At 41.2% G+C, this 12,840-nt stretch overlaps 1 protein-coding gene across 1 annotated transcript; it reads right to left on the reverse strand.

Annotated features, from left to right (window-relative positions):
- Nucleotides 1-1,645: 1,645 nt before the first annotated feature.
- On the reverse strand, nucleotides 1,646-12,598 carry LOC113472049 (sodium-dependent neutral amino acid transporter B(0)AT3-like; the record flags this gene model as incomplete). Its single annotated transcript, XM_026831598.1, has 3 exons — nucleotides 12,590-12,598; nucleotides 11,443-11,644; nucleotides 1,646-1,805 (listed from the first exon to the last, which is right to left on the reverse strand). Coding segments are annotated over exons 1-3 (371 nt in total), but the record flags the coding sequence as incomplete, so codon positions are not given.
- Between the last annotated feature and the right edge of the window lie 242 nt (nucleotides 12,599-12,840).

A 12,840-nucleotide genomic window follows, 5' to 3' on the forward strand; every position in this document is an offset into this window, starting at 1 on the left:
ACCCCAAAAAAAAAAAAAAAAAAAAAAATATCTTGAAAATAACTAGTTTTAGTCAGCGCAACGGCAGCGCAATGTTGCGTGGGCTGGTATCCGGATGGATAATCATTTGTGAAATCGCGTGCGCCTGGCGTTTCCCGGTCCCACTCAGGCAAGGTGAGGCCCTTACAGGTAACACGTCCATACCGTACGTAATTTATCCTCCTTTAGTGGAGACGCAATACTCCCCATTGGCTCCTCCTCTGGTGAGGGGCAAAAACTTTTTCATTTTCCAACTTGCTGAGGTTCTATTATTTTATTTCGTAAAGGAGGAGAAATGGGAGGAGGAGGAGAAGAAGAAAGAAGGAGAAGAAATAAAAACCAACAAAGTCCTCAAATATAAACAAAACGTCCCGTCCCGAAATAGATATCATCTTCCAGCATCTTATCACATTCCTGAGGTTTAAATTTAGATGTGGAGGTGGAGAGAAAGGAAAATGAGGAAGTGTTGTAGGTGGATGTGTTTGAAGGGGAGGAGAAGGAGAAGAGGAAGAAGAAGAAGGAGAAGAAGAAAAAGACAAGAAGAAGAAGAAGAAGGGGAAGAAGAAGGAGACGAAGAAAAAGACAAGAAGAAGAAGAAGGAGAAGAAGAAGAAGAAGACGACGACGAAGAAGAAGGAGAGAGTAGACTCGAAAGCAAAAAGTAAAGAGCAATAAAAATAACTTACTTGCAAGAAAATCTTGGGAACATTTAAATAAAAGTTAGGGTTCAGGGACGCTCTAACGGTGAAGCACATAATGCCGATTTTGCATAATTTTAAAGATTATCGTACCTGCCTCGTAAGCGCTAGGTCGCGGGTTCGATTCCCGCCCCGGTCGAATTTACTACCCTGTTCTCCTTTTCTCTTCGATTTCGTTACCACCAGACCTCAGCAGTCACCGACAGTTTCCTCTATCAAATATTTTTTCAACCATCTCCCCCTTCAACGTATTCGCCACAGATCAAATTCAAATTGTGCTGAAAAAGTCTGATGGAATTTCATCAACGTCAAAAGTCAATTTTAGTAAAAAAATCCGCGAACCTGTTGGAACAATTCAATTCAATTCAATAATAGACTCATAATAATAGGTAGGTAATAGACTCTTGAGTAGAAAGTAACCACCAGGTGAGGTGAGGCTAGAGACCAACACCCCGGTGTATGGCAGATACAAAAAGATATTTCTTTATTCTGCCGAGACCATCACCCCAATGTATTGCAGATACAAAAAGATATCTTTTCTTTATTCTGCCATCACCATTCGGCGAAAGCTAAAGCTGCCAAAACAACAACAACTAGGTGAGGTTAACGCCTGAGGCGTTCTCTACCACCTAAACCTTAGAGCTACATTATCATGTTGTGGTCAATGTCTCAAACAAATGAGGATATAATTCCATGCCTCGGCTGGGATCGAATCCACGCCCTCCTGCTTATTAGGCGAGCGTCTTATTATAACAGAACTCACGATGGCCGGTTCTACGTACCGGGACGACCTGGTCGATGGCCAACCAAAGAAAACCAAGGAAGGACTTCCAGCCAAGGGCCATCACCCCTCCCTTGATAGCCCCATCACTACAACAACATACAACAGAACTAGTCTGTAGGCTGGCTTTTCTAACAAATTGAACTCACCTCTTCAGTCCATAGATGTAGGACACGGCAATGCACTCGAAGAACGCGATAATCAACAGGGGGAAGTTGCCGCTGAAGGAATCGAACAGGATGAACACGTAATTGCCCGCGCCGTGGGCAAACGACATGGATATCACGCAGCACAGGAGACACAGGATGCCTGGCAACAGAGAAGACGTGGGTTCGAGTCTTGAAGGCAGGAAAAAAGAGGGAAAAGACGCCGATACTTGCGGTTATGCAAGTTGCGGCTTCCTTTGCTCTGGGATGAAGCATATCGTAATGTTGGAGTTGAAGGTCCTCCCTAATTGCCTAAGTATGGCCTTGTTTTATGTTTCGAAGGTTATTCTAACCAAAATAAAACTTTATTGAGTTTATTGGAAGTGCTAGCAAAAAGTAACACTTTAGACGCAGCTTCCTTTGCTCTGGGATGAAGCATATCGTTATGTTGTGGTTGAAGGTCCTCCCTAATTGCCTAGTATAGCCTTGTTTTATGTTTCGAAGGTTATTCTAACCAAAATAAAACTTTATTGAGTTTATTGGAAGTGCTAGCAAAAAGTAACACTTTAGAAGAGGGAGAAAGAGAGAATAGAGATAGAAGAGAGCTTGAAAGGAGGATAAGAAGAGGGGAAGAGAAAATAGAGAGGGAGTTAATAGAGGGATACAGGAGAGAGTGAAAGAGAGGGGAAAAATAAAAGAGGGAGAGAGAGATAGAGCGTGAAAGGGGGGTGGAAGAGGGAGAGAGAGAGGGTGGAAGGGGGGGGCAGGGGGGGAAAGTAACAAAGGAGAGAGAAAGAGAAAGACGGAAGGGGGAATATTTGAACTTTGGACGGGATCCAAAACTATCCCAATGTCCCGACTATTTACTATATCTGTAGAGTTTTCCATAAAAATAGAACCTATGTACATATTATCAGCTTTTGAAAGTCGTAGGTATACTTATCTATAATAAAATAGATCAGTTGCGCTTACTTGGGTGATATTGCAAAGTCATAGAGCAGGAAAAATGAGGACCAACGGATTTTTTCTTCTACGACTTCTATATCCCGAGATAAATCGATTAAAAAAATACCGGTAAATCGTGAACTTTGAGTCACGGCATACGCTCCCGTAGACGATGACGTCATAATTTATGAATCCCGCTTCGTTTGTTTGTGCGCAAGCGTTTGTGCGCATTTTGACGTGAAATCTGACGTCACAACTGTTTGAACTTTTTACTTAGAACGGCAATTAAAAATAGAATTTTCGATCTTTTAAAGTTACTTTTTCGGAGTTTTGTCACGGAATCAATCATTTGGATGATACAAATTTCTTGACCCCGCCGGGAATCGAACCCGGGTCTCCCGCGTGCAAGGCGAGCACAGGTGATACTACGCCCAGGGAGCTGACCCATCGTCATAATCTGCAGAAGACTACTTAAGCTGGCATTGCTGCAAATGCCTTGATATCCTCTATTGTCAAAGCACTAATACCTACTCCTATTTTATCATAATTAAGCGCACAATTTTTCTTGGAATTAATACCTAACAAGGTATCTACTTTCAACGTAGGGCAGAAAAGTCCCCTATTGTTTTCCGCCACTGATTCAAATGATTATATCAACCTCTCCCCTGATAATTTTGACAGAGCCGCGTCTGTCCTGCGCATTAAGATTAATACCTACTCCTATTTTATCATAATTAAGCGCACAATTTTTCTTGGAATTAATACCTCACAAGGTATCTACTTTCAACGTAGGGCAGAAAAGACCCCTACTGTTTTCCGCCACGGATTCAAATGATTATATCAACCTCTCCCCCGATAATTTTGACAGAGCCGCGTCTGTCCTGCGCATTAAGAATAAGATGTCTCGAAATAAGGAGACTCTAATCCCTGTCTGAGATTTTAATCCCTAATTTGTTTTTTTGAAAATTCCCAGAAATTAGACTCCTTAACACCCTTACTCCCTGAATTTCTCCCACGTTTCTTTAACTGTGAGATTGAGTCATCAAATCCCATTCATAATATTCAGAGAACTGTTATATGTAGAGAGAGCAAAGAATCAGAAAGCACGATATTATTAAGCAGCGTCCACAGTCCACAACTCGTTGACGTTCGTCGATCAATGTTTGGTGTGGACAATGCCTTCGCTGTAGGTACCTACCTACTAGGTCCTTGAATTATAGAACGCAGTCCTTCCAAGTCTAGATGTGTCTCAAGTTCTTAACCCTATGTTTCATTTAGGTATCCACTGACGGTGGATTTTGATTCAGCTATGTAGGTTATGAATCATTCACAATTTCATACCCATGATTGATTCAGTGTATGTGGGATTTGATTCAGGGATTTCAGGGAGACACCGTTTCAATGTTGATTCAGGGGTATAATAGCCTGTGCTTTACCGAGGCGGTAGCTACAGTAGTTCTAGGAATCTAGGGTCTGCAGTGCTTTACCCTTACCTAGCCAAGTAAAAAGTACTGTAGGTACCTACCTACTAGGTCCTTGAATTATAGAACGCAGTGTAAATTCTTGGTAGGTAAAGTGCTGTAGATTCCGTCTGAGGTAAATCACTGTAGATTTGTAGATACTGCCTAGGTAAATCACTGTAGATTTGTAGATACTGCCTAAGTAAATCACTGTACATTAGATAATGCCTAGGTAAATCACTGTTCATTTGTAGATACTGCCTAGGTAAATCACAGTAGATTCCTACCTAACCTAGGTGTGGAGATTACATGAGTTCCGTCTGAGGTAAATCACTGTTCATTTGTAGATACTGCCTAGGTAAATCACTGTACATTAGATACTGCCTAGGACGCCTAGGTAAATCACTGTTCATTTGTAGATACTGCCTAGGTAAATCACAGTAGATTCCTACCTAACCTAGGTGTGGAGATTACATGACGAGGTCAACCACATTCCTCTACGACTATCTCTCTCTCTCTCTCATGATTTCATACAAGCCAAGTCGAGAGTTTTTGCCTGTATCTTAGAAATATATGGTTACCTATGCGAAGCTACACTCAGTACCTGTTGAAGAAATTCAGTACCTTGAGGTAAAAATCCAGTATTTTTTTGGGCTGTACTGCACTGATAAACCGTCAAGATTCAAACTTTGCTTTTGTCCGCCATTACACAATTTTTTACCCTCACAGGGGTACGCGTATCCCCGGTTGAGAATCGCTGACCTGTAGGTACGTACATTTATTGTACACCTCGTTGTTTTATGTCTCCTAATGTTTGTTTACTTGTGCAAATGCTTCTGTCTTCTATGTCTAATGGCTGTGTATACTGGGTGTTACTATACAAAGAGGTCGTGAGTTCAATTTCCTCCCAAGACGATATTTTTTTTTTTTTTTTTTTTAAAAAGGCTCTCATGATTTCATACAAGCCAAGTCGAGAGTTTTTGCCTGTATCTTAGAAATATATGGTTACCTATGCGAAGCTATGTATCTTAGAAATATACCTATGTATAAATAAATACGTATCTCTGACTTTGTAGGTATAAATATTAGGTAGGTAGGTAGGTAGGTAGGCATTTCATACTCTCAGTTACTCTCCCATACTATCATACTTTATACATACATACAATGCAAAGTCGAATACTTGAATAATATATTATAGGACCTTGTTTAGACTGCGGGAGTAAAGGGACTTTTCAGTCTCATTCTGGCAGGATAAACAAGGTATATTCTATTCTACATTTCTAGCTATAGCACAGAGAAGGTACTAGGTACTGCCGTTTCCCATAATCCCATACTATGCTAATTTTCTTGCTGATATTCGAACACAACTGAGATCTAAGTTACAGCCAGCCTTGTGAGCGCTATATTGGTGGTTCGATTTCCGGCACATTTTTAGGCCATCCACTCACTATCAGGTAGACCTGACAGCTACGGCTGAAAAGTTCCTTCTGTCAGGTCTACCTGATGAGCACACACACTATCAAGTAGACCTGACAGGTACGGCTGAAAAGGTCCGCCTGTCAAGTCTACTTGATACCTGATAGTGAGTGGCTGGATTTAGTAGCTCTACCAACTTGTTTAGGCTGTCCTAAGAAGGTAAGTAATTAGATAGACCTGACAGGTTCACCTGATAGAGTGTGCTCATCAGGTAGATATGCCAGACGGACCTTTTCAGCTGTACCTATCAGGTCTACCTGATAGTGAATGGCTGCTCTAAGTAGGTAGGTAAGTAATTAGATAGATACGACCGGTGCCACGGTCCCAGACTGAGGGGCTATTAGGTCCCGGTAATTTTATGCATACTGCAACGGATATGACGAAAATGAGCTGATGCATTAAATTATGCATAGTGCATTCTAGTCGGGTCGGTTTGATTGTAAGGTCTTTACACTTTGTTTCTAATGTGTATAGGATTTAGGGTCTATTACTTACATAGTTTATACCAGGGTTGTCCAACCTTAGAGCACCCGAGGGCCGCAAGAGACCAAGGTAGAGAGTTGGCGGGCCGCAAAAACTCAACTCACGGGGGGGGGGGGGGGCCCGGGGGAACGGAAGTTATAAATTTTTATAAATTTGAAAATTTTCATGCAATAATTATTTTATTTCGTATATTTACTGTTATTTCTCATTTTCGTTCATTTTTTTAGACGGGCCTTCGCGGGCCGCAAAAATGAGCTCGCGGGCCGCGGGTTGGACAAGCCTGGTTTATACGTTCATAAGCCTACACTACACACTGAGATTATTATATTATGAACTTTTATGAACTACACACTGAGAAAATTATATTATGAACCTTCGTATAGGATAAGGAAAGTAAAAATGAGTGATAGGATCCCACAAGTTTTAGGAGACTTGGGGTGGAAGAACTTTATTATTGGGTTATTTCCCCTGATTCAGGGTGTTGGAATGCTACATCAAAGTGTCGATCTTCCTGTATTAGAGTTCCGGAGCCCAGTCACTCGATTGGGCTTCCGGCATCCTAGGTTTTTCAGTCAATCTACAATATATACTGTATCAAGTATCGTGCCCGCCACTCACGCTCAGACCACGCTGACGGACCCAGGTCTGTCAGACGCTCTGAACGCGACATTTTCGTCCCGGAATCAAAGAGAAAAGGAAGACAAGATAGGAGAATGTCAGCCATTTAGAGAACCAACCTCATTTGTTCAGGATAAAGTCGAATCCACGACCTAGAGGCCCCGTTTGAGTTTTCTAATAATTTATTTGGAAAAGTTAAATACTAAGTAAATATGTATATTTAGACCTACAGACTTACACTTATACTTAGGTAAATTACCTTTATTTTAGTCATGTAAATATTTCCACCACATTAATTTACTACCTTGGGACTACAGGCTAACAGCAACAGTCTGAAATTTCAGGTCACGTGACTCGTAACATACCTTGGAGACGTGTTTAATTACCTTTCTGACGCCGTTTCGCTAACGGCTAGGCCATGTCACAAAGGCTGAACAAAGTAGGGTCACTCGAAGCCATAACTAGGGGCTAGGCATGCTCATGGTCCAAAACCCTATTCTACCGGCCCTGATGGGTATACCAGGCCCCTGGACGGCCCTGTAGGGTAGGCACCTAATCTAACACATTAATGAGTTAGGTAGGTAGGTATATCAGATTACAAGGGTGGCCATTATAAAAGAGCCTCGTGCCTACATATTATAATGATGCCTACATAATTATAATGATGCCTACATAATTATAACGATGCCTACATATTATAATGATGCCTACATAATTATAATGATGCCTACATAATTATAACGATGCCTACATATTATAATGATGCCTACATAATTATAATGATGCCTACATAATTATAACGATGCCTACATATTATAATGATGCCTACATAATTATAATGATGCCTACATAATTATAACGATGCCTACATATTATAATGATGCCTACATAATTATAATGATGCCTACATAATTATAACGATGCCTACATATTATAATGATGCCTACATAATTATAATGATGCCTACATAATTATAACGATGCCTACATATTATAATGATGCCTACATAATTATAATAAGTATGAGGCATTAAATATAGGGACTTTAGAGAGGACAGGGAGGAAAATACAGGGAGGCACCTATACTTAATTATGTATACGTTACGGGAAAACCCTGACGAGCGGGTTACCCTGGGGATTTCCCTATACCTACATATATTTTTTGTTAGGTACCTATCACCTATGGACCGTGTTGACCCAGCACCTATAAATGGGAAGTATTGTGTCTCTTCTCGCCCATCAGAGACATTACATTAAAATGGGGATCATTTCTGACGAAATTCCTGTGTGCGGAGTCTAGTATATAGGACTATTGCACCCCTGATGAGGGACATACTACGGGATGGGCATGCTACGACACAGACCACACGAGTCTAATGTAGCAGTTGTTTCATTTGCTACGAAATAAGAACGGCGCGCGGCGGTGAAACACTCTTTCTCTCTGAGACTGTCAAAGAAAAGGGTCTTATCAGAAAGTAAGATGATAAAAACACTGTCATACCTGGGTATTCTAGGTATTCTATGCAAAATTGAATTCTAGTCTAAAGTTAATTCAATTCTATTCTATGGATCTTACCAGAAAGTTATCAGTAATATGAGACACTGTCACCCATTCTATTCAATTCTGTTCTATTCTAAATTGAATTCCAGTCAAGCTACTCTATTCTATTCTATTCTATTCTACAATAGGTACATGTGTGCCTGCTGCCTGCATAAGGAACTTGCCAGATTTGCTGACAAGAGAAAAATTCCTCACGATACCATCAGCACTTTTTATTTTGAACTATGCAGTATGCAAACTGGTATGCATTGCTATGTACCGACTTGTACATTATGTACATAGTTATCTACATACATAGTAGGGGAACATGGGGCAAAATGGGGCAAAAATTGCATCAAGCACTCGTGAAATCGAAAAAAACCTCCGTACTCTTCGAAAACAAAAGATAAAAGAATCAACCACAGATCAAAACAAAGATAACACTTGCAGGAATAGTTCCTAGTCCATCCAAGCACTTCCTAGCTCCTAAAAAGGGTGGGGAATCGTTTTGCCCCGGTGTACCGTTTTGCCCCATGTTCCCCTACACTACATACTCATAGTTTTTATGCTGTTTGTGTTGATTCTATGTATACCTACCACGTGATGTTTGCATTTCCAATTGAACTTCTTCCTGCTTCTGTTCCCTTCCTTCTTTTTCTTCTTCTTCTTCTCCTCCTTCTTCTTCTTCTCCTTGTTCTTCTTTTTCTTCTCCTCCTCCTTCTTCTTCTTCTTTTTCTTCTCCTCCTCCTTCTTCTACTTGTTCTTCATCTCTTTCTTCTTCTTCTTCTCCTCCTCCTTCTTCTACTTGTTCTTCATCTCTTTCTTCTTCTTTTTCTTCTCCTCCTCCTTCTTCTACTTGTTCTTCATCTGGGAAGGAGAAGAAGAAGAAGGAGAAGAAGAAGGAGAAGAAAAAGAAAAAGGAGATGAAGAAGAAGAAGAAAAAGAAGGAGAAAGGAATACTTAGAGAAGGGGAGAGAGAGGGTAGAATTATAAAAGGGACAAAAACACGAGACTGAGGGAAAGAAAGTAAAAAGGTTAGGTAAAAGAGGGGAAAAAATACACACACTAATGTGGGAAAAAGGGAAAAATAATGAAGACTGCCAGTCTAGTTAGCTTGGAGGGTAGCGTGTCTGCTTTGTAAGTGATAGGTCGTCGGTTTGATTTCCGCCCAGGGAGGATTTCATACCAAACAGACACTTGATAAGGTTCGTTCTCAGAACGACTGGCTTTCTCCTATCCTGTCCTCCTTCTCTCTTCGCTTTCGGGACGATAATACCTTAGCAGTTTCAGTTCAATTTTCCCTCTATCGAACCTCTCAAAATACTTTCCTTCCTATAGTCCTATAGGAAAAGGACTATAAAAAAGAGACATTGTGGAAGGACTGACTAAAGGGGAGAAAGGCGAGGGAAAAAAAGCAAGAACGTGGGGAAAAAGAGAGGAGAGAGCGGGAAAAAGTGCTTGAGAGGGATTAAATGAGGGGGAAAGGGGCGCGGCGTGGGATAGCATCGATCCAAACTGAAGTGGGATGAAGGGGAGAGAGAAGAAGGTATAAAGGGAAGAAGAGAAGGAAGGGGGAGAGAAGGAGAAGATGTAAAGGGGGAAAGAGGAAAAAAGGGAGGGAGAGGAGCGATAGGGGAGACTTTTGAGAGGGGAAGTAATAAGTGGGGGGTTCGGGGGAGAGATCATTTTTGTTATGGCGAAATCATTGTTTTCTTCTTCTTCTCTTCCTCCTTCTTCTACTTGTTCTTCATCTCTTTCTTCTTCTTCTTCCTTTTCTTCTTCTCCTCCTTCTTCTACTTGTTCTTCATCTCCTTCTTCTCCTAATGTAATTCAATTGACTTCAATTCGGTATTCTACTCTTCTCTTTTTCACATTTTTTTTTTCTTTTCTTGTCTTTCTGCTTCTCCTTCTTATACTTCTACTTTTCCTTTTTAGCCCTCTTTCTCTCCTTCTCCTTTTCTTCTTCTTCCTTTTCTCATTCTTTCTCCTCCACCTTCTTTTTCCTCCTTCGTCTCTCCGTCTTACCTCTCCTTCTTCTGACAGACTGACAGAGAGTCTCCTCTCCCCTCCCCGTGCCATTAAACATCTCTTTCTCTCCCGTGAAAAAAAATGTTTAATGCAAATGTTTAGCCTGAATCCTATAGGTAGGTATAGTAACCTATAGCAGCGGTTCTCAACCTATTTTCGCTCGCGCACCCCTTGGGTACCCGGATTTAATTTCACGAACCCCCGCCACCATCACAATGAGTATCGGGTACCCATACCTAGGTTGGATGTGTACCATTACTGATGAGTTCTAAACACACTCAGTACAAAGAAAGAGAGAGAGAGAGAGTGAGAGAGAGAGAGAGAAAGATGAAGGATCAAAATAGAGGATAACAGAAAAAGATAGAGAATAAATAGAGATGCAGGTAAAAGTATTGAGAAAGGGAGAGAGAGAGAGAGAGAGAGAGAGACAGAGAGAGAGAGAGAGAGAGAGAGAGAGAGAGAGAGAGAAGGATATTCTAAAAATAGAAAATGCTAGATGTGAAAATGAAAATATTATTAACTTATTTGTTTAGCAATTCAACAGAGAACTGAAATCTAACTTTATTTATCTACCCCCCTCTCTCTCTCTTTCGCTCTCTCTCTCTCTCTCTCTCTCTTTCATTGCGTTCATTAGACTCATTACTCTCATCATCAAGGGTCCACAAGGTACAGGGCCCTCGATGGCCAAATAGGGTTAAAAATCAGGAAACATTCAACAAAATCAGCAAAAAAAATATTTTCATTTTGGCCCCACTAACACTGCTTGTCGCAAAACGGAGGGTAAATAAAAGCCCGAGAGGTAGGACTTTATTGTTAAAACTCCTTCAATTGTGTAAGAAAGGCTGATATGGATTGGAAATATTGGAATATTGTGACCTTCGTTAGTTAGTTCATGCTCTTCAGTTTATTCCTCAAATTTTTATAGATTTACCCATTAGATCTTTACGAAAGACTCCTCTAAAGGTAATCCGAAACTAAACCATAAATTTCCTTACTCACTCAAAGAGTTAAGATAGATCCGTTTACCTGTGATAACCTCCTTGCGCATGTTGGGAAAGATCTTCATGTCCACAATCGAAGTCGTGACGCCCTCTAGCGTGCGAGTCTGAAACATCTCAGAGTGTTTGGGTGCAAAGTAATGGTGCACATCCCAAAACAAAAACGTTCAAAGTGGCAGTCAAAAGCTCATGAACGAGTGTTTCTTGGTTACTGTCACACTCAAAGCGTTAAGATACGAGTAGATCCGTTTACCTGTGATAACCTCCTTGCGCATGTTGGGAAAGATCTTCATGTCCACAATCGAAGTCGTGACGCCCTCTAGCGTGCCAAACTGGGAATCAATCCCGAGTGTGAACAGCATGAGGAAAAAGAGAACGGCCCAAATCTGAGCGCCCGGGAATTGGTTGATGGCCTCGGTGAAAATGATGAAGGCCAGGCCCGTGCCGGAGGCCGTCTGAAAGGAGATGATGTGGGCTTGTAGAGGCTACGACCTGACTATTTTTCTCCCCTTTGGGGAGGTTTGATAGAAGGAACTGTAAGGCCAGCCACTCACAATCAGGTAGACCTGAGAGGCAGACCTGATCAGGTGTACCTTTCAGGTCTACCTGATAGTGAGTGACTGGCCCAATGTACGAATTTTTCTTCGTCCGATGTTACAATTTTTCCGAATTTTTCTTCGTTGCCAATGTGAACAAGCTAGGTAGGTAATACATTTGTACCTATACGCCTCACGAAAAAACATCGTAGAAGTGTTTGGAGGATTAAAAGGGGTTCATTTGACAAATCAAAGACATAAAAAAAAGGACATTATCATTATTGATGGATTATCTGATAAATACCTCTACCTGCCTTCTCAGATTAGTACCTAACTGATAAAAAGATAAGGAGACAAAATAAAAGAGAAAAATCTTCTTCAGAAGAAGAAGAAGAAGAAGAAGAAGAAGAAGAAGAAGAAGAAGAAGAAGAAGAAGAAGAAGAAGAAAAGGAGACATCTTATTCTTCATGCCTCTAAAAACCTCCATTCTTGTGAGAGAAAAAAAGTAAAAAAAAAACCCCTGGTGTAAACAGCACACGACTTTCCCTATCCACTTGCCTTCTTACTTTAATCTTGGGACTCTGAACATAATGAGACATCTTGTTCTAAGCTGACGGTCTAAATAAGCCACAACTTATACCAGTAATTCTGTACACTTATTGTAGCGCCGCCATTGGCCCGCGGGCCACAAATCTTTTTGGGTTAGGCTCATGGGGCTTTACTTTTGCTCCTTTACTATGGGGTGGATTCCGAAAATGTGGAGCACTACCCTCAAGAAAATCCTTGATACGGGCCTCCTAACCTCTGTATATGTGGCCCGCGAAATACCTGCCCTGTTCTAAATAATGCACCAAATATACTTACCGCCGCCATTTTTCTGCGCCAAATACGGAAAGCGCCACACATTTCCCAGACCCACCGCATACCCAATGGTTGAGTGGAAGAGCTCTATTATTGGGTTATTTCCCCTGATTCAGGGTGTTGGAATGCTACATCAAAGTGTCGATCTTCCTGTATTAGAGTTCCGGAGCCCAGTCACTCGATTGGGCTTCCGGCATCCTAGGTTTTTCAGTCAATCTACAATATATACTGTATCAAGTATCGTGCCCGCCACT

The sequence above is a fragment of the Diaphorina citri genome, unplaced genomic scaffold (genome assembly GCF_000475195.1).
Source record: "Diaphorina citri unplaced genomic scaffold, Diaci psyllid genome assembly version 1.1 scaffold3727, whole genome shotgun sequence".
NCBI classification, from domain to species: domain Eukaryota; kingdom Metazoa; phylum Arthropoda; class Insecta; order Hemiptera; family Psyllidae; genus Diaphorina; species Diaphorina citri.